At 39.2% G+C, this 22,320-nt stretch overlaps 2 protein-coding genes across 4 annotated transcripts in view; both read left to right on the top strand.

The window, feature by feature from the left end:
• The window catches only part of LOC118626730 (calcium-activated chloride channel regulator 1-like), a 57,002-nt gene extending 42,452 nt beyond the window's left edge, over window positions 1-14,550 (top strand). Inside the window, 1 exon segment of the mRNA XM_036256774.1 lies at window positions 14,345-14,550. Coding sequence (XP_036112667.1) covers window positions 14,345-14,550 — 206 coding nt within the window.
• A 139-nt stretch (window positions 14,551-14,689) lies between these two features.
• Window positions 14,690-22,320, top strand: part of SH3GLB1 (SH3 domain containing GRB2 like, endophilin B1) — a 38,380-nt gene continuing 30,749 nt past the window's right edge. For 2 of the 3 annotated variants that reach the window (XM_036255861.1, XM_036255862.1), the window contains exon 1: window positions 14,690-14,945. In XM_036255861.1, coding sequence (XP_036111754.1) covers window positions 14,874-14,945 — 72 coding nt within the window. In that variant the 5' untranslated portion in view covers window positions 14,690-14,873. The remainder of the gene's footprint in view (window positions 14,946-22,320) is intronic. The other variant, XM_036255860.1, reaches the window with a different exon arrangement.

Below are 22,320 nucleotides of genomic sequence, written 5' to 3'. Positions count from 1 at the left end.
GGACGACAGACTAATACACACACCCATTCTTTCTGTGAAATAGGCTTATTAGCTCTTGTGGCCAGTGGGAATTATGCTTGCAGTCCCATGGGACTACACACACACACACACACACACACACACACACATTTACACACACTTATGTATTTTAAAAGTGCTGCTTGAGCGTTTTCCAATCAGCTTCAGTCTAGGTGCTGACTGAGATCCTCCCCTTCAGGACACTAACAGGTCTTAGCACACCCTCAACTACCAGGAGCTATTAAAAATAAAAAAGGTTGCTTGGATAAATTGCAACAGTTTGAGAGACAACAAGGAGTTAGGACAGGGCTGAACAATAAGATGCATCTACTACACAAGAGCAACTCTTCAAGAATGGGAGAGGTGATTGTTTCATCTAAAGCATAAAAACCAACATAATATCAAACAAAATAAACAAACAAAGGATATGTTTCAAACAAAAGAATAAGATAAAACCACAGAAAAATTATTTGAAAAATAATGGCTGAAAACTTCCCTAACCTGGAGAAAGAAACAGACATCCAGATCCAAAAAGCCCAGAGTTCCAAAATGAAGAACCCAAAGGAATCCACACCAAGGCACATTATAATCAAAATGTCAAAAGCTAAAGACAAGGAAAGAAACTTAAAAACAGCAAGAGAAATAGAACTTGTTACATACAAGAAAACCCCAATAAGCTTAGCAATAGATTTTTCAGCAGAAACTTTGCAGGTGAGAAGGGAGTGAAATAATGAATTCAAAGTGATGGAAAATAAATGCTTCCAACCAAGAATACCAAGCCAGGCAAAATTGTCATTCAAAACCGAAGAGATAAATTGTTTTCCAGATAAGCAAAAGTTAAAGGAGTTAATCATCAGTAAACCAGCTTTACATGAAATGTTAGAGACTTCTTTAAGCTGAAATAAAAAAGGTGCTAATTAGTAAAAAGAAAACAGATGAAAGAATAAGATTGAAAAGGTAAATGTAAAGATAGTGAATTAATCACTTATAAAGCCAATATGAAAGTTAAAAGACAAAGGTAATAAAAATAACTATAACTGCAATAATTAATAGTTAAAGAATGCATAAGGTAAACAGATGCAAAATATGACATCAGACCTGACTGGTTTGACTCAGTGGTTAGAGTGTCAGCCCTCGGACCAATGAGTTGCAGGTTCAACTCTGGTCAAGGGCACATACCTCAGTTGCGGTTTGTCCCCAGCCCTGGTCGGGATAGTGCAGGAGGCAACCAGTTGATGTATCTCTCTCACAGCAATATTTCTCTCTCTCCCTCTCCTTTTCTCTCTCCCTCCCTCCCACTCTATCTGAACAAAAATGAAAAAATATCCTCGCGTGAAGATTAAAAAAAATATGACATCAAAACCATAAAATGGGGTTGGACTGGCAGAGTAAAACTGTAGAGCTTTAGAATGTAATCTAATTTAAGTTGCTATAAACTTTAAATAGATTGTCATAAATGTAAGTTGTATGTAAGCCTCATAATAACCATAAAGCAAATTACTATAGTAGGTCTACAAAAGATAAAGTGAAAGGAATCCAAGCACACTTCTAAAGAAAATCATCAAACCACAAAGAAAGAAAAAGAAGAAACACAGAGAAACTACATAGCAGCCAGACAAAAAATTACCAAAGTGTCAATAACCACATACCTATCAATAATTACTTTAAATGTAAATGGAATAAATTCTACAATTAAAAACAAAAACAAAACAGTGGCTGGATGGCTTAAAAAAAAAAAAAAGACCTTTCCATTTTCTGCCTACAAGAGACTCAGGTTAGACATGGAGACACACACAGACAGAAAGTAAAGGTATGTAAAGCAATAGTCCATGCATGCAAATGATAACCAAAAAAAAGTTGGGATTGCTATACTTATATCAGACAAAACAGGCTTCAAAATAAATACTATAAAGAGAGACAAAGAAGGGTATTACATAATGATAAAAGGATAAATCCAACAAGATATAACATTTATAAGTATTTATTTACCCAATATAGAGGTATCTAAATATATAAAGAAAATGTTAAGCCCAGCCGGTGCTCACTGATTAGGCGTCAACCCATGGACCAAGAGGTTTGATTCCTAGTCAGGACACATGCCCAGGTTGTGGGCCAAACCCCCAGTGGGGGGCATGCAGAAGGCAGCCAATCGATGTTCTCTCTCATCAATGTTTCTATCTATCTCTCCCTCTCCCTTCCTTGCTCTCTAAAAATAAATAAATAAATAAATAAATAAATAAAAACATTAAAAAAAAAAAAAGAAAAAAATTTATATGTGTAAAGGAAGAAATACACAGCAATAAAATAATTGCAGGGGACTTTAATACCCCCACTTAAATAAATGGACAAATCATCCAGACAGAAAATCAATAAGGAAATATCAGCCCTAAACAACACATTAAACAAGATGAATTTAATAGATATATACAGAACATTCCATTCAAAAGCAACAGAATACACTGTCTTCCCAAGTGCACTTGGAACATTCTCAAGTATATATCATATAGTAGACTGCAAAGCAAGTTTTAATACATTTTAGAGGACTAAAATCATATGAAGCATTTTTTCCAACCACAATGGTATGAAACTAGATATCCACTACAAGAAAAAAATGGAAAATTTCACAAATATTGGAAGATTAAAAATGCTACTGAAAAACCAATGAATCAAAGAAGAAATCAAAGGAGAAATTTTAAAAAATAACTTGAGAAAAATAAAAATGGAAACACAACATACAAAATTTGTGGCATGCAGCAAAAGTTGCTCTAAGAGGAAATTTCAAAGCAGTAAATGCACTACTTCAAGAAATGAGAAAATTTTTAAATAAGTACTCTAACTTTACACCTCTAGAAACTAGGGGAAAAAAAGAAGAACAAACAAAGCCCAAGTTAGTAGAAGAAAGGAAATAACAAAGACCAAAGTGGAAATAAGTAAAATGGAGACCAGAAAGAAAAGATCAATAAAACTAAGTTCTGGGGCTTTCAATAAACAAAAATGGCCGACCAATAGCTAGACTCATGAAGAAAAAAAAGATGCCTCAAAGAATAAAATCAGCTATGAAAACAAGGAAATTTTAAACTGATACCACAGAAATACAAAGAATCATAACAGACTAGTGTGAATAATTATACACCAAGAAAGTGGGCAACCTAGAAGAAATGGATAAATTCATAGAAACATACAACCGACCAAGGTTGAATCATAAGGAAATAGAAAATGGGAACACATGGGTTACTAGTAAGGAGACTGAATCGTGTCCAACAACTTCCCAACAAACGAAAGTCCAGAACCAGATAACTTTGCTAGTGAATTCTACCAAACATTCAAAAAAGAATTAATACCAATACTTCTCAAACTCTTCCAAAAAAAAAAAAACAGAACAGAACACTTTCAAACTCATTTTACCTGACCAGTATTACCCTAATACCAAAATCAGTGAAGGATGCCATAAGAAACAAAAAAATCACAGACCTATATCCCTAATGAACACAGATACAAAGATCCTCAACAAGACAGTTGCAAACCCAATTAAACAATACATTAAAAAGATAATATACCATGATCAAGTGAAATTTGTTAAAGAGATGGAAGAATGGTTCAATATCCACAAGTGAATCAACAGGATACATCATGTTAACTAAATAAAATATAAACATCATATGATCATTTCAATAGATGCAGAAATAGCATTTCCCAAATTTCTTTTTTTTTTTATTTTTCATCCTCACCTGAGGACATTTTTCCACTTTTTGTACAGATAGAGTGGGAGGGAGAGAGAGAGAGAGAGAGAAACGTCGACGTGAAAGGGACACATCGAGTGGCTGCCACCCGCACGACCAACCAGAGCCAGGGACAAACAGCAACCAAAGTACGTGCCCTTAGCGGGAACCGAACCCGCATCTCTCCGTACCGCAGGCCGACGCTCTAACCGCTGAGCCAAACCAGCCAGGGCGCATTTCCCAAATTTCAACACCCATTTATTATTTTTTTAAAAAGGAGGTATTGAGGGATATACCTCAATATAATAAAGGCCATATATATGACAAGCCCATAAATGACATCATACTCAGTGGTGACACCATGAAAGATTTTTCTCTAATATCAGGAAAAAGGCAATGATGTTCACTCTGCCACTTTTATTAGACATAATATTGAAAGTCTTAGTCACAGAAAGTAGGCAAGAAAAAGACATTTTAAAAATCCAAATTGGTGCCCAGCCAGTGTGGCTTAGTGGATTGAGCATCTTCCCATGGACTGAGAGGTCCCAGTTCAATTCCTGGTCAGGGCACATGCCCAGGTTGCAGGCTCGATCCCCACTGTGGGTCGTGCAGGAGGCAGCCAATCGATGTTTCTTTCTCACATTGATGTTTCTATCTCTCTCTTCCCCCCCCTCCAAAAAAAAATTCAATAAAAAATCCAAGTTGGAAAGTAAAACATGAAACTGTCACTATTTGCTGATGACATATCATATATAAAATACCTTAAAGACTCCACCAAAAATAATCTTAGAACTAACTTAAAAATTCAGTAAAGCTGCAGGTTATGAAATTAATATTTAAAAATCTGTTGCATTTCTATACACTGAAAACAAACTATCAGAAACAAAAATTAAGAAAACAATCCAATTTACAATTACACCAAACAGAATAAAATATCTAGGAATAAATTAACCAAGAAGGAGAAAGACCTGCATAAAGAAAACTATAAAACATTAATGAAAGAAACTAAAAAAGACACAAATAAATAGAAAGATATTCTATGCTCATTAATTGAAAGAAGCAATATTGTAAAAATGTCCATACTACGTAAAGCAATGCACAGATTCAGTGTAATCCCTATCAAAATTCCAGTGGCATTTTTCACAGAAATAGAATAAACAATCCTAAAATTTATATGAAACCACAAAAGATCCTGAATAACCAAAGCAATCTTGAGAAGGAAGAACAAAGCTAAAGGTATCACACTCCTTGATTTCAAAGTATGTTATAAAGCTACAGTAATACAGTATCGTATACTGCATAAAAACAGATACACAGATCAACAGAACAGAATTGAAAGTCCAGAAATAAATCCACATATATATATAGTCAAGTAACTTATGACAAAGGAACAAAGAAAGGAAAATTTCTTCAATAAATGGTTTTGGAATAATTGGACAGCCACTTGCAAAAAATGAATCTGGACCACTATTTAAAAAAAAAAAAAAAGTTTTTTAAGCCCAGCCAGTGTGGCTCACTGGTTAAGCATCGACCCATGCACCAAGAGGTTGCTGGTTCAATTCCTGATTAGGGCACATGCCCACATTGTGGGCCCAATCCCCAGTAAGGGGCATGCAGGAGGTGGCCAATCGATGTTCTCTCTCATTGATGTTTCTATCTCTCTCTCCCTCTCCCTTCCTTTTCCTCTAAAATCAATAAAGAAAAAACAATTTTTTTAAATCAGCAGAAATCTGAATAGACATTTTTTTCCAAACAAGACATACCGATAGCCAAATGTACAGAAAAATATGTTCATTATCACTAATCATCAGGGAAATGCAAATCAAAATCACAAGGTCCCACACACCTATTAGAATAGCTATCATCAAAAATACAATAAGCAGGTGGTGGCTAGAATGTGGAGAAAAGGAAAGGAAACTTTGTACATTGCTTGTGGCACTATAAATTCAAAATGGGGTCCTGGTTGGTGTGGCTCAGTTGGTTGGAGCATCGTCCCATGCACTGAGGGTTGTGAGTTCAATCCCTGGTCAGGGCACATACCTAGGTTGCAGATTCAATCCCCAGTTGGAGTGGGTGCAAGAGGCAACTGATAGATATTTCTCTCTCATCTCTCCTTCTCTCCCCTCCCTCCCTCTCTCTCTGTCACCCTTCCTTTCTCTGACATAAAAAAAAAAAAAAAAAAAAATAAAAATGGAACTACCATATGATCCAGTAATTTTACTCTGGATACTTACCCAAGGAAACCAAAACACTAATTCAAAACATCCCCTAAATTAAAAAAAAAAAAAATGTGATACACACACACTGGAATATTATTCAGCCATAAAAAGAATAAAGTCTTCCATTTGTGACAATATGGACCTTGAGGGTGTTACCCTAAGTGAAATAAGTCAGCAGGAAAAGACAAACATGTATGATCTCATTAATATGTAGAATCTAAAAACAAAGCAAAAACAAAAAACAAAAAAAACAGATAAAGTAAAGCTCATATATACAGAGAGCTGATTGGTGGTTGCCAGAGGTGGGAGTGGGATATAGAAATGGGTGAAGGGGGTCAAAAAAGTAAAAATATCCATCTTTTAAAAGTTATGGGAATGTAATGTATATCATTGTGACTGTAGTTAAGAATACTATGTTGCATATTTGAAAGTTACAAAGAGAGTAAATCTTAAAAGTTCTCATTATAAGAAAAATTATTTTTGTAACTGCAAGGTGACAGATGTCAACTAGACTTATTGTGGTGTTCATTTGACAATGTATACAACTAGTAACTCATTATGTTGCACACTTGAAACTAATATAATGTCACATGTCAATTACACCTCAATTTAAAAGAAAAAAAAAAATAGGAGGAAGAGGTCAGAGAAAATAACTCCCAAGACTTGATCAATTGGCATGAGAAATAAGAAGAAATCATCAAAGGGGACTCAGATTTCTAGCTTAGGTGATTTGGTATATATAATTCAATTTACCATTATAGGAAACCAAAAAAGAAAAGCAACTTTCAGTGAAAACAAACAATAGGCTCAGCACTGGATCTGTAGTTGGAAACGTTGAATCTGTAGTTGGAAACGTCAGTTGGAGAGGAGGGGTTACAAATGAACAGTATACATCTTGGTTTGATTACTTTTCATTTAAAAAGTTATTTGAGAATCCTCTAAAGTTGCCAGGAATGGAGACCATTAAATTATTAAAATGAATAAGAAATGGTCACTATCGTTGAGGAACTGAATCCAGTAAGAGAAATGGAATTTACCTGTAGGCAAAGAGTAGAGACTGGTGAGCAAGTTCTCAGAGGATGATGGGTTCATTCTCAACCTTGGCCACACATTAGTATCACCTGGAGGAACTTCTAAACATCCCAGTGCCCAGTCCACACTCTGAGGGCGGAATCTAGGCATCGGAGGTTGCTTAAACTCTCCAGGCGATGCCAATGTGCAGCCAAGAGCAAAAGAGTAGTATCTCGACTCAGAAGAGAACACCTGGGACACCCCTTCCTTTGAAACATTTGGTGATAATGTGGAGAACAGTGTGGAAAAGGACAAGAGGTAAAAATAAAGAAGTTTGGTTGAAGGAGCTCCTGTCTAATAGTTTGATGATTTATCATTCCTCTGTAAAGAAAAAGTATCAGTGGCTAAGAACAACAGTGTATGAGAATAAGGTAGGCAAGTTAAAGAAAGTGGCAATGTTTTGAAGAAGGCACAGCAGAGAGTATGAAAAGGATTTGATTAGGAAGAAGTAAAAGCATTTCTAGGTAGTTATAAAGGTTCAGTGTAAGTAGGCGATCATTCATTATTAAGTAGTAGCATTCATCTACAAGGTTGTGCAGTTTTCCCTAACAATGCTGGGAATTTGAGAGTAGAAAAGAAAACATTCATCTGGGAATGTAGACTAATGGGTCAGAAGGATGGAGGCAGCTGAGAATGCTGATGAGGGTTTAAAGGGGGGGCGGGGGGAGTAAGAATGAGGCATGGGGTTACAGGCCCTGATGATGATAAGAATACACTAAGCGAGTAAAAGAGAAAGAGAGATCCAATGAGAGGAAATTTTGATCAAAATGAAATTTCCAATTTTTAGATATCAAGATAGAGTACAGAATGAGTTATAGCAAGACTCCTAATCAGTCTTTCTCCCTGTCTTTGCCCCTCTCCATTCATTATCCACACTGCCCAAAATTTGATCTTTCAAAATTAAAGCTGATATCTCTCCCCACCCTAAAACTTCAATCTGACAAATGAATTCAATCAGAAGCCAGCTCAAAAAAATCTTAATTATCACCTCCCCTATCCTGATACAGTCGGCCCTCGTTTATGGCGGTTAACCAGTCCCAGATTCTACCGCGATAAATGAATTTCCGCTAAGTAGGATTCTTTATTTATACACAGCTGTCCCTCGCCACTTCGCCCTTTGACTTCTCAGCTTCACTCTATCCTGGGTTTTTCAAATATAGTATAGCATTCGGAAAAAATGCGAGAGAATGAAGCCGCAAAGCCGAAGGCGAAGTGGCGAGGAACGACTGTACCGATTCCTCTACACTCTCACTCTGGCCCAATCTTATGCAAGCTTTGCTAGTTACAGTTCTCACACTGTGTTTTACTTTACAAGTCTGTTTCCCACATTAGATTCTGAGTTCCCTGAAAGCTGGAACCAAGTTTTAATAATCTGTAAATCCATACTTCAACAGTCTTCCTGATAAATTCAACAATTAGAAGTCTCAGCTTTGGCATTTCTGGTTTCTTGATGCTTGTATTATTACCTTTAATGACTGTTTCTTTGGTGAAAACTCTAGGCTCCTTGTCCATTTTTGTGAAGATTTACTTAGACAAAACTAGAAAAATAATATAATCTACAAATAGACTTAATCAGCCACACTGTATTGTGATCATATGCTGAAGAAAATAAAGAAAAGTACTTTCCACTCTTCCAAGCTGTAGAATTCCCACTCCTTCCTTGGGATACCTCATTTACTGTCTGTGACGTGTCCATCTGGTGAGAGGTGAGGACACCAGTGTCAATCCATGTTTTTTAATTCATACAAGAAAAAAAATTATATTTGTTAGAAAAAATAAATACAAATCAAACTTCTAATATTTTTTTCTGCATCCCAGAGGATCATCTTGCATATCCCATGAAGTATATATACCCTCACTTTACATATCATTGGTCTAAACTTGAGGCAATGAACTCCTTATCTGCCACTACCGAAAAAAATTAAAATACATATTATATTACCTAAATGACATTTTAATAAAAATTTTGTTTATTTTTTAAGCTAAAAACTTTAAGGAGGATTTCAGATACTCAGCACTTTGAGCTTTAAAAGATTGCTTTCCTAACACTGTGTACTAATGGAATAAGAAAGTAATATAGGGGAGAGAAAAAGAAAACATTAAAAGGTGACTTGGAACTCTTGTAGAAAGACCAAGACTCCAAATTAGAATCCAGGTTACTAGGCACAGGCTGGAAATAAGCCTTTAAGAGTACTCCAGATTCCTCCTTGGCATTTTATCACACTTATAACTACTAATTCAATGTCTGTCTTATCATATTAGTTATAATTTCTCATGACAGCAAGAACTGTCTTGTTGTCCGCAATATTCCTAGCCACAAGAACAGTGCCATGTGGCACAGAATAGATGTTCAAAAGACATTGAATGAATGAATGAATGAATGAATGAATGAATGAATGAAGTAGTATAATTGAAGTTATGAGTAAGAAATTAATCAATGGAAATAGAAACAAAAAAAAAAGTGCTAAGCATTGAGCTTTGTAAAATACCTAAAGTAAAGCCAGCAGAAATGCCAGCAGTATAGAATAAGAAAGTCCAGGAGGTAGCAGGAAAACTGGGGGTGTGTTCTTGGGAAGGGGGAGGGTAGAGATACTGTAGAAGTCTGCGAAAAGGACATTTGATTTATCAAGAAGATAACTGGCAACCTCAAAAATGCTGTTTAGGTATAGTTATAGAAGTAGAAGTCAACTGTATGGAATTAGACAGGAAACTGATGGCAACAAAATAAAGGCAATACACTAGTCTTATGAATTTATCAGTGAAACAAGAGAAACAGTATTATAGCTATAGAGGGCTCAACAGAAAGAAGTCAAAATTTTTTTCAAGTTCGATAGATCTACACCCTTGAGGAAGAGGATCCAGAGTTTTTCCCTCTAGTGGTGGATGTCGTGTTGTGAGCCTTTTGTAGAAATGGACACAGATTATGGCAAATATAATTATTGTGAAGATAGACATCTACAAAGACAGTAAGTGCTTAAAAATCTCAATATGGCCAATAAATGAAAGCAAAATTTCTAATTATATATTTCCATTTCCATATTTCTGGAAAAATAGGTTGAGATGAAAGATACCTGGAGTATTTTTGGTCTAGAAGATTCACTCTATTGGAGTTATATTAGAAAGAAGTGGTTGTTTCTGTCACCACCACAAAGAATGCACGAACACAAACAAATCTTTGTTATCTGCTGTTCCCTATAATGCCTTTAGGAACTAATCGTTCAGCCTTTAACAACAGCCACTGCCTCTGTTACTGCTGTTTCAGTAAAACATTGAAGCACGTATGTGAGCTTATTGCGTTGCCTGAGGAGCCCACATTTCCCAGCCCTAATGTAACAAAAGGGCACAGCTCACACAAAAAACACATACTGCTTTAGGCCTGGACAGTTTTGCTCAGCATTTAGAGCAGCAGCTCTTAGACCAATGAGTCACAGGTTCGATTCCACTCAGGGGCATATACCTCGGTTTCGGTTGATGAGTCTCTGTCACATCGATGTTTCTCTCTCACTTTCTCTCTCCCTCCCTCCCACTCTATCTGAAGATAAATAGAAGAACATTCTTGGGTGAGGAATATATATATATATATATATATAGTTTTCTTGAAATACTTATGTCTCTCTTTCCTTGCATTCACCTGTTTTAACTTCGTTCAAACACAGACTGTGTCACAAAGACTGCTTAAGAAATTACTCGGAATTATGCTGTGTGTGTGTGTGTGTGTCATTTTTTTTTTTAAACAGATTTCACATCATATCTTCACTTATTAAAATTCACCATGCTGACAACAAAACTACAACTAAACTACAGAAAAACCATCATTCAGAACTGCCTGAAATGGAGCTGAATGGAAGTCCTACAACTGTGAAATTAATGAAGAAGCCACATCGAGACTGGTAAGAAGGATGGAGGTGCAGACAGGTTGATCCCACACCTACATGTGGCAGATAAAAATGAGGAGAGAGACCTTGGCTGTGAAGGTCCTCCATGAGGTGCGAGGTATCCCCTTCCCACACCAGGCACCCAGCTCAGGGTTCCAGTGCCAGGAAGAGAAGTCCTCATAACGCCTGGCTGTAAAAACCAGCAGGAATTGAGGCTGAGGGAGGCTGAGGCTTCTAGAGTCCCAGGCAGTTCCTCTTAAAGGGCCCGTGCATGGACGTACTTGAACTCGCTCCTTCTGGGCTCCAGCGTGGGGAAGCCAGCTTGAAAGGCACCAGAGACATATGGGGAAGAACTGAGTTGTGTGGCATTGGGGCAAGAGCTGGAGGGGCAGCTTTCTCCTGGACAGACATGCTGGTGGAGGCCATTGTTCCTTTGGTGAGCCCTTCCACAATAGGGCAGGCAGACAGCAGTCATATCTGGGACTCCAGCAAACTGGCTCACACTGATTTCCCCACCCTGGTGATTCTCTGAGGCCCTGTTCAACACAAATTTCAGGCCTACCTCAGTTGTTTCCAGTGGCTTTACCATAGGGTTGGCCTGTCTTGGATCCTGCTTCAGATTTTCCTAGATTCTCTCAAGCTAGCAGCATCTGACCTCAGCAAGCCCCATACCTCTCATTAAGTGGCCCCAGGCCTGGCACTAGAAGCAGCCAGCCTTGGTTCACAACTTGGCTTTGCCTGGGCACCTCCAGGCCCAGCACAAGAAGCAGCCATTGGCAGATTGCTTTGTAGCTTATGCCAGGTGGCCCTGGGTAGGACACAGGCAGTGGCTAACCTTGCCCCAGAGCCAGCGCAACCAGTGGACAGCTTCAGACCACATCGAAGCACCACCACCCATCTACCTCCACAAGCGACACACTCAAGGAGTGGGCTCAGTGGGTACCAGAGCCCTGCTGAAGTAAGTCTTTCTCTTTGTAGTGGGCTCCTACACAGCTGATCCTCCAAGGTATTCAGAGGCCAATGGTGAGTGGGTACAGCCAGTCCTTGCAGCTGATCAGCCTGAGTAAATTCCTCCCATTGATGTGCCAACAGCAATTAAGACTCATTTACAAAAGAAGCGTGGACAGTCCATACAAGGTGTGCACCTCAAGCCTAGCTGGGGTGATCAGGGAGGCTGTGCCGCTGGACCCTACAGGACATCTACTACAATAGGCCACCCTATGAAGCCTAGGAGACCTAGCAACTCTACCTAATACATAGAAACAAATACAGGGAAGCAACCAAAATGAGACAAAGAAACATGTCCCAAATGAAAGAACAGAACAAAACTCCAGGAAAAGAATTAAACAAAATGGAGATAAGCAATCAATCAGATAAGAGTTCAAAACATTGGATGCTCAAGGAACTTAGTAAGAACTTCAAGGAAGTTAATGAAAATTTCAAGGACTTTAGTGAGAATATCAACAACATTAAAAAGGACAAGTCAGAAATGAAGGATGCTCTAACTGAAATAAAGAATAATTTACAGGGAATCAATAGTAGAGTAGGTGAAGCCAAGAAGCAAACCATCGATTTGGGATATAAAGAAGCTAAAAACACCCAATGAGAACAGCAAAAAGAAAAAAGAATCCAAAAAATGAGGATAGTGTAAGAAGCCTCTGGGACAGCTTCAAGTGTAATAATATTTGCTACATGGGGGTGCCAGAAGGAGAAGAGAGAGATCAAGAAATTAAGAACCTATTTGAAAAAATAATGACAGAAAACTTCCCTAACTTGGTGAAGGAAACAGACATACAAGTCCAGGAAGCACAGACAGTCCCAAACAAGATGAGCCCAAAGAGATCCACACCAAGACACATCATAATCAAAATGCAAAAATTTAAATACAAAGAGAGAATCTTAAAAGCAGCAAGAGAAAAGCAGTTAGTTACCTACAAGGGCTTTCTCATAAGACTGTCAGTCTAAAATTTCTCAAAAGAAATTTTACAGGCAAGAAGGGAGCGGCAAGAGATATTCAAAGTGATGAAAAGCAATGACCTACAACCAAGATTACTCTATCCTGCAAAGCTATCATTTAGAATCAATGGCCATATAGTCTCCCAGACAAAAAAAAGCTAAAGGAGTTCATCACCACCAAACCAGTATTACATGAAATGTTGAAGGGTCTTCTTGAAGAAGATAAAAAACATGAACAATAAAATGGCAATAAATACATATCTATCAGCACTTGAATCTACAAACCAAATGGATAAGTAGAACAGAAACAGACTCATAGATACAGAGAACTTTTTGTTGGTTGCCAGATGGGCGGGTTTTGAGGGGATGGGTGAAAAAGGTGAAGGGATTAATTAAGTACTAATTGGTTGTTAGACTGAGGAACCTAAAAGGAAGTGGGAACAGGGAGGGAAGCAATAAACCAAAGAACATATATATGCATATATGCATAACCAATGGACACAGACAATAGTGTGGGGAAGGCAAGAGGGGCGTGGGAGCGGGAAGGAGGGGGGTCAATGGGGTCAAAAAGGGGGGACATCTGTAATACATTTAACAATAAAGATAAGTTTAAAAAATAAACTGAATTGCCCTGGCCAGTTTGGCTCAGCGGTTAGAGCGCTGGCCTGCGGTCTGGAGAGACCCGGGTTTGGTTCCCGCTAAGGGCATGTACCTCGGTTGCAGTTTGTCCCTGGCCCTGGTTGGGTCGTGTGGGTGGCAGCCACTCAATGTGTCCCTTCACGTCGATGTTTCTCTCTCTCTCTCTTTCTCTCTCTCTCTCTCTCCCTCCCTCCCACTCTATTGAACAAAATATCAAAAAATGTCCTCGGGTGAGGATAAATAAATAAATAAATAAAATAAAATGAATTGACAGAGATCCAGGGAAAGAAGAAAAAAATAAAAAATAAATTCGCCACGTTGAATCTTATATATAAGGGTTATATTCTGTCTCACTATTTTATACTTTTTTGCGTCCTCCACTCGGCACTCTGTGTCCGGGCATCATGTTTTGCACACAGTGGGCACCTAGGGTTGATCCTGTAATCCAACATGTGCATGCTGCCTTAAAGCAAGTCACAAAGTCCTTACAGAGCTTCTAGTTGGGGTTCAGTCCCTTAAAGTTGTCAAGTTAAAGAACTGAGAGTGTCTTGACAGCAAGGACAGTCTTTTTCAGCAGGGTATCTCCAGCACCTGATTGAGTCCTGACACACAGTAGTCACGCAGTAACGCTGAATGAATGGAAACCGGCTGGGGCCGGCACTACATCCAACCTGGTCGGCAACCTTTGCCCCCGCGCCATCCCGGCCTCGGAGACCAGAGGGCTGGGTATGCAAGATGACAGGGACCTGTTGATGCTAATGACACGGATACGCAATTCTGTGCTCCAATACCCATATGTTTCTCCAAACAAAAAGGGGGTCTGAGTCGTCTCTGCTCTTGTTCTCAGGGACCAAGTACAAACGTGCAGCGGTGCCGCGGACCCGCGGCGCGCCCGGCGCAGCGAGCGCGACCTTCCCTCGGGCCGAGCGGGCCGAGCTCGCGGGCGCCCGGCGGCTGCACCGCGGCGAGCCTGAAGGGGTCGCTGTTCCCGCGGTCTCCTCCCTTCTGGCTCCGCCTCGCGGCGTCGCAGGCTTCCTCGGCGGGGGAGCCTGACCCAGAGGCCAGAACGCCACCCCGCTTGCTTCCTGCTCGCCCACCGCGGCCGACGCCCACGCTGGCCAGCGCTCTCCGGAAGGACGGGCCGGCGCCTCGGCCGCGGCCGCCCGCACGCGTGGCCCGCTGGGAGGCGCTCGTTCCCGCCTCGCCCCACCCTCTCCCCGCCTGGGCGGAAACGACAGCTGCGGCAGCGGGGCTGGCGCCGCCTCCCTCCACCTACCACGTCTGCCCCCGCCACTCCCGGCCGGCGCCCCAGCCCGCCGCGGCGCCTCCGCCCACCCGCTCGGTCGGCCGGCAGCTCCGCCCGGCTGCCTCCCAGGATGAACATTATGGACTTCAACGTGAAGAAGTTGGCGGCCGACGCGGGCACTTTCCTCAGCCGTGCCGTGCAGGTACTGCGCTGGCGGAAGGGGTGGCGGGGTCCCGAGGGCCACGGAGGAGCGGCTGGAGCGCCCCGCCCCGGCCTCCCGACCGCTCGGCGGGCCTGCGGCGGCCGGAGGCCCGGGCGATGGCGCGGCCTGGCGCCCCTGCGGGCCTGGCAGCCGCCTCCCGTCCCCTCCAGCCCACCGCCGCTCCCCGGGAGGTGAGGCGGGGTGGCGACGGGGCCCGGGGCTTCCTCGCCCCGGAGGACACCTGGAGTCCGGCCACGAGCCGAGGCGCAGACAGCACCGCCCGCCTTTCTGACCCACGACGGGGTGACCTCCCTCCCGGGCGGGCGGAGGCCTGGCGAGCCCCGCGGGGTAACACGGAGCCAGACGATTCTTGCACCACCCCCACCCTTTCCTCCCCTCCCCTCTCCTCTCCTCTCCCGCACCCTCCTCGCCAAGTCTCAGAAGGAAGTTTCCTTTTCCTGCCCTTCAACCCAGAGAGCTGCCAACACGGTTCCTGGACTGGGCAGTCCGCCGGGGAAATGGAGGTCGTCCGGGCTGTGCTGAGGCCGCAGGAAGCCTGGGGTTTGGGGGTTCCCGCACATTCTCAAAATGGGAAGCACCGGCTGTGGGCAGGAGAGCGCGGGGAGAGATTCCTGTTGTGCCTGTAGTCACAGAGGTTGCTTCACATACCCTTGAAGGGGAAAGGAAATCATCTCCTGGTCCTTACTCCCCAGTCAAGCAAACGTCAGAGCTGGGAGACCTGGACGGTGTTCGGCAGTCATCACCCACAGGACGGCAGCTCGGTTAAATCTGTGAACAGATGTAAATTTCACAGCACGGGTTATAAACAGTCTGGTGTTTAAGTTAATGACATAGTCACAGTAATGACAACATGCTCTTTTGTAAAGAGAAAACAAAAATAGCTTTCTAATATGCATACCAAGTTGATCCTGAAATGTAAAACAGTTGTATTGCTTTACTACTTTACCCCAATTTTTTTTAGCGTAGTCGATCTTACATTGCACCGTTCTTAGCAAAAGAATAGTAGGACTAGCCCTGGCCGGTGGCTCAGTGGTCAGAGCAGCAGCCTGGCCGGTGGACCCTAGGGTTGGATTCCGGTCAAGGGCCCCAAGGGCATGTACCCGGTGGAGGTAGGGTGGGAGGCATCCAGTCGGATCTGTCCCTCTCAAGTCAGTGTTTCTCTCTCCCTCCCACTCTATCTGAAGATAAATAGAAAAATATCCTCCAGTGAGGATTAAAAAAAAAGGTAGAACTAGAACAAGGTAATAGCTGCCTTATATTGTGAATAAACTATGTCAAACATTTCGCTGGACATTTGACAGATTATCTCCAGTCCTTTCTGTCTTTGCCAGACAGATGTTATTAGCCCCCTTTATATATGAGGCAGCAGCCTCAAAGAGGTGAGTAACTTGCTTAACTTGCATAGCTAGTAAATAGCAAGTGCTGTCTGACCTACTACTTATTGCAAGCTCTCTTCCTGGATAAGCATTGCAGCTTTAGGATATATAGAATAATAGAATGTTACAGCCTAGAGAGGGCTTGAACATCACCTTGTACAATCCGAGCATTTCAATAACACTTAGGCAAGTAACATCTAAGAGATGGGAAATTCCTTATAGATCTTGATTTCAAAGTTCCACAATCAGCCTGGTGAGTAATAAGCTAGCTGCCTTAACCCTCTTCCTTTCCTCCACTAAAATATGACATATATTGTAAAGACATTGAACCTTATAGTTAAAATATTTTAAGTTTAAATTAGCCTAGTTCTAATAGTTCAAAGACAAGGTGCAAAAGAAGGAATGTGAGGGTCTAAAATTAAGTTTGATTTGTGAGATTTACTGTTGACTGCAAAAGAGACAGAGACTTTGGTATGGATTCAGTGCTGATTCCCTATCTAGATGCTGAATGTAGATATTATACTATATAATGCCACTGTTTTAAATACAGTTAGATATATTTTCAGGTACATAATCCATACTGCTTAAATATAGGACACATACTAGAATTTGATTTGAATATTATCAGTAGAATCAATTTTTAAAGTTTGTCAAGGCTCTCAAAAGATGTACTACTTTCCAAATGAATTTTAATTACCGATTGTTTCATATTCTTTAGGAAAGAGTTTTTAAATTCTGTTCCACTCAGTTAGCTATCAAATAATTTTCAGTCTTAAATACTTAACTGCCTACTCCATGACTGCCTATAATTACTATTTTGAACACTGGTGATATAGTAATGAATAAAATCAAGAAAACGTCTGCCCTCCTCTAGCAAACTAGTAAATATATAAATATACCACCCCCACCCCCCACCTTCACCGTACTGTTGTCTTTGTCCATTGGTGATAGAGCAAAAGGCCAGCAGGGATAACTTAATGGCGGAAGTGGTGGTGGTTTCCATGTTGTATAGACATGATGGTTAGGGCAAGCCTTTCTAATAGGATCAAATTCTAAGGCCTCAAGAAAGTGACAGTTTCCATTGTTTTTGAAGAGAAAACATTTCAGTCATCAGGAACAAGTGTAAAGACTGAGGTTGCAAGGGATACTAGGGAGACCAGTTAGGGAGCTGTGGACATAGGCAAAAAGTAAAAGGTGATGTGACATAAGAGTAATAGCAGGGGAGGTTCAGAATCTATCCAGTATTGCTTGTTAGATTGGCTTTGAGCTATGTCAGAAAAATGAGTCAAGGATGACTCCAATGTTTTGGCTTGAGCCATTTACTAAGAAAGGAAATATTTCAGGAGGAGCAGGCTCCTTTATTGTATCTTTATATTAAGTGTATCTGTTAGAGATACATTCTGAAATATTTATGTCTAAGCTATGTCATGTCTGAGAATTGCTTTAAAATATTTCAGAAGAAAAAGGTGGGGGTAGATAAAACAACATTGGCAGAATGGTGATAGTTTGAAGCTGGGTTATAAGTTCATGAGGTGTCATTATACGATTATGCTTCTGTATATGTTTGACATTTTTTACAGTACTTTTTAAAAATAAAATATATAAGAAAAAAAAGATAGTTCCAAAATGTAATGTAAAATTTAGAATGCTGTCTGACAATTTTCAACACAACACTGCTTTTTTATTTCAGTATTTAGGAACTGAGTTCCTACTCTAAATTGAGTTGACATCAGTATAGTGCTAACGTGCCAAATTTCATGCTAAGAATAGAGTAAGAGCTGTCTGCCATTTTATTCATTATAAATAATAAGAACAATAGGAATGGAATTCAGAGTTCCCCTTTTTACCTTAAAGAATAGGCCAGTCTCTGGTTGGCCAACTGCCATACATTTTTTTCATTTCCTTTTAAAAATTTTTTAATTAAAAATTGAAAATGTCTCCCGTTTTATAAAAAGTAAAATCAAACTATTAAAGCATATACATGGATCTCATCACTCTGTTCTCACCCTTCTAAAATTTGTTTATGTGCCTTGGTACTTTAAAAAGTATGTTAAGGTAAAATGCATAAATGGATAGGAGTATTCATTCCTTAACAGTCCATTTGGGTGGTTTTGTTCTTAACTCCCTCAAAACAATCAAATACAAGATACTTATCTTCGATCAATTGTTACTTTATTAGTGTCTTAAATACCATTTGTTCATGGAATTTTTCTTTTCAGTCCAAACTCCTTTGTTGAGTATTAAATACTCCCTTCCAGCCTTGTCTTTTTCTCATTCATATATAAACACCATTCCTATCAAATGATTTTTTAATTTCAAAAATATCTTGTACTTCTATAACTCTAGGCTTTTGTTCCTAAGTTAAACTCATCTTGAATGCTCTCTGCTGCCTCTCTGTGTAGTGTTTCTTGCTCTTGAGATATAACTTCAAGTCCATCTCAGACCATAGATGCTTGGTGTGAAATACTGTGTCATTTATCACTTACATCTGTGGCAGTTTTCTCCTAATGAACAATAGTGTAAGGTCCCTTGGAGCTCTAAAATTCTTTTATTCTGTGACTTTTACATCTTTAATAAGAGTGTCCTGCTCTGGCCAGCATTGCTTAGTGGTTAAAGCGTCACCCGGATACCAGGGTGCATGAGGGAGGCAACCAGTCAATGTGTGTGTGTGTGGGGGGGGGGGGGGAGACACACACACACACACTCTTTCTTTAAAAATCAATGAAAAAAATATACTCAGGTGAAGATTAACACACAAAAAAAATTTGTCCTAAAGAATCAGTTGTGTTTCTCATTTCCTTCACAAAACATCCAACATGGTTTTTAATTTTTTGTATTATTTTCTCCAAGCAAGGTAGTAACTAACCATAAGTAAAGTTTATTCTTTGAATCATTTAACATGTTAAATAACTTTGTTGTTTTTATTATTTTTTAACAGTATATCTGCTGACCTTGAAGTTGATTGATGCAAGTCTAAAATATTAAACTGTTTAATTCAACTTATATTTACTGAATACCTCCTAGAGTGCTTGACTTTGAAGAATTCAAAGATGAATGAGACCTAGTTGCTTCCCTCAAGGACTTCATAGTCTAGTCCTAATTTGTCATAATTAGATATTTTACTTGTTTTAGTAAATATCCACTTTGTGAATTACTTCTCTTGGCTTAATATTTCAAGTGGGCACATTTTAAATTCAGAATTGATATTGAAGCAAAATATTGCTCACCATCTTTAAAATCAGAGAATATACTTTCAAAAAAAATTCTCTAAATTACTTAGAGAGGGGACTTATTTTAATATTCTAAAATTTCCTTTGAACTGACTGCTGAAGTTACACTGTGAAATTCATGACTGCCAGGTATTATTTTCTGAGGGAAGAAAATGTGTATAAAATTTAGTTGCAAGCTTGGCCTTAATGCTTAACTTAGCAAGCATTAATGGTGTGCCTAAGCTTGGGATGTACAGATGAATGAGATGCTGCCCTCAACCAGCTCCTGTCAGGTGCTATTTGAATGGAATTCCAACTTGGCCAAATACTTTCTCTCAAGCCCTTCTGAAATTCATTTCTTTTATACAATTTAAACTGCAAATAACTTCACCGTGTCTCTCAAATTCTAATAAATAATACATGTGACATTCAAAGTCTATACATTTACTCATTATGTAAAAACTCTGTGTATTTAGTGCTACCCAAAACTGTTCACATCATGTGGTGCTATTGGCATTAACTTAATAGACTACTAAATAGAAGATGATCTGTTAATCTGATGTAAAAATAATTATGTATGAGCTTAAAACAGTGGGTCTCGAGCCTTAGCTGCACTTAGAAGTACCTGAGGAATCTGGACAGGCTACACCCCAGTCCAATTAAATTAGAATCCTTGGGGTTAGACTTGGCATCAATGTTTTTGAAAGCTCCCCCAAGTAATTCCAAAAAGCAGGCCGAATTGAGTACCATTTGGGAAGAATCTACTTTACAGTTTACTAATACATTATGTTTAGAATTTGTTACACATTTTCCCCCAAGAAGTTTGTGTTACTTTTAAAATATTTACCCAGAGAATTGATGGTTAGAGTTTATATGAAATAGATGTCCTTGCTCACATAGCCTTTTTACTTGTGGTCCTTTTTTCTTTCTAGTAAAGCAGGGTAGGGAATCCAGGATCCTTATGTCATACTATATACTACATTCCTCTCCTATAGTAAAGCAAGGATTACAGTGCTTGGCAAAATATGGCTGACTCAAAGACAATTCTTTACTTAAAGCAATGTTTAGAGAAAATATATAAAGAGAGAATTAAACTTGCTGTTCTCATGTCATTTTACTGTATTAGTAATGAAATATTAAGAGAAAATTTGTTATTAAATGGTACTGTTATACTATTCATTAAAATACATGCTTAATGTCAACTGTAGTTTCCAATCAACAACTATGATCATCAAGAGACTACAAAGTTAGTAATTATTATGAACCAAAAGATGTTGAAAACTGAAATTTTTAAGGTAAAATTTAAAATTTTTGGTAATTAGGAAAAGAATCTTTTTAAGAAGTAATAGGTTTTTTTGTCATCCTGAAAAGGATATCATTATTATAAATTTATTTTTATCTTTAGGCAGTATTGTTAAGATCATAAAAGCCTTGAGGGCAAGAACCATGTCATATGTTGATTATGCATCACATACAGTAGAAGAAAAGACATACTGTATTCACCATAAATATTTTTATTAATCTAAACCTCTTTAATTTATGTGCTATAACTCATCATTTTCTGCAGTAGATGCATTCTTAAAAATGTTTTAGACAAAACTGTATCTATTAAATATTGTACTGTGTTATTATCTTAATATGTCGTACCTTCTGATTAACAATGGAAAAAATCCTTAAGTCCTCTCAATAATAAAAAATCATGGGAATTATTAAGCCTTCTACAGTTACACATTTAAGTAATAATAATTTAAATTTATAATTTCAGCTTAAACATATAACATTAGCAATATGCTTATGTCACTCTCCACCCTTTTTTATATCTATTTTATTTTAATTTTTAAATAATTTATTAATACTTAATTTTATTTTTTAGTACTTAATTTTTATTAGAGATGTCCCTCCTTTTTCCCCCTTTGACACCTTCCTCCTGCTACCCCCCACCCTCCCACCGTACTGTTGTCTTTGTCCATTGGTTATGCATATAAGTTCTTTGGTTTATCTCTTCCTGCCCCACCTCCTTCCTTCTGAGGTTTGTCAATCTGTTCCCTATTTCCATGTCTCTGGAGCTATTTTGTTCATCAGGTTATTTTGTTCATTATATTCCACAAATAAGTGAGATCATGTGATATTTGTCTTTCTCTGATTAGATTATTTTGCTTGTCATAAAGTCCCTCCATATCATCTCAAAGGGTGAGAGATCTTTCTTTCTTACTGCTGCATAGTATTCCATTGTGTAAATGTACCACAGCTTTTTTATGCACTCATCTACTGATGGACTCTTAGGCTGTTTCCAGATCTTAGCTTTTGTAAATAGCGCTGCTATGAACATAAGGGTGCGTATATTCTTTCTGATTGTTGTTTCAGGTTTCTTAGGATATATTCCTAGAAGTGGGATCACTGGGTCAAATGGCAGTTTTATTTTGAATTTTTCTAGGAAACACCATAGTGTTTTCCATAGTGGCTGTACCAGTTTGCATTGCCACCATCAGTGTACTAGAATATCCTTCTCTCCACATCCTCACAAGCACTTGTTTGATGATTTGTTGATGGTAGCCATTCTTGCAGGTATGAGGTGATACCTCATAGTTGTTTTAATTTGCATCTCTCTGATGATTAGTGGCGTTGAGCATTTTTTTCATATGTCTCTGGGCCATTTGTATGTCCTGTTTGGAGAAGTGTCTATTCAGGTCCTCTGCCCATTTAAAAAAAAAAATTTTTTTCTTTATTGATTTTAGAGAGAGAGGAAGGGAGAGGGAGAGAGATAGAAAC

Source organism: Molossus molossus, unplaced genomic scaffold (assembly GCF_014108415.1).
Source record: "Molossus molossus isolate mMolMol1 unplaced genomic scaffold, mMolMol1.p scaffold_m16_p_12, whole genome shotgun sequence".
Taxonomy (NCBI): domain Eukaryota; kingdom Metazoa; phylum Chordata; class Mammalia; order Chiroptera; family Molossidae; genus Molossus; species Molossus molossus.
Note: the sequence above shows the minus strand (reverse complement) of the source record. Positions and strands in the feature narration are given on the sequence as shown.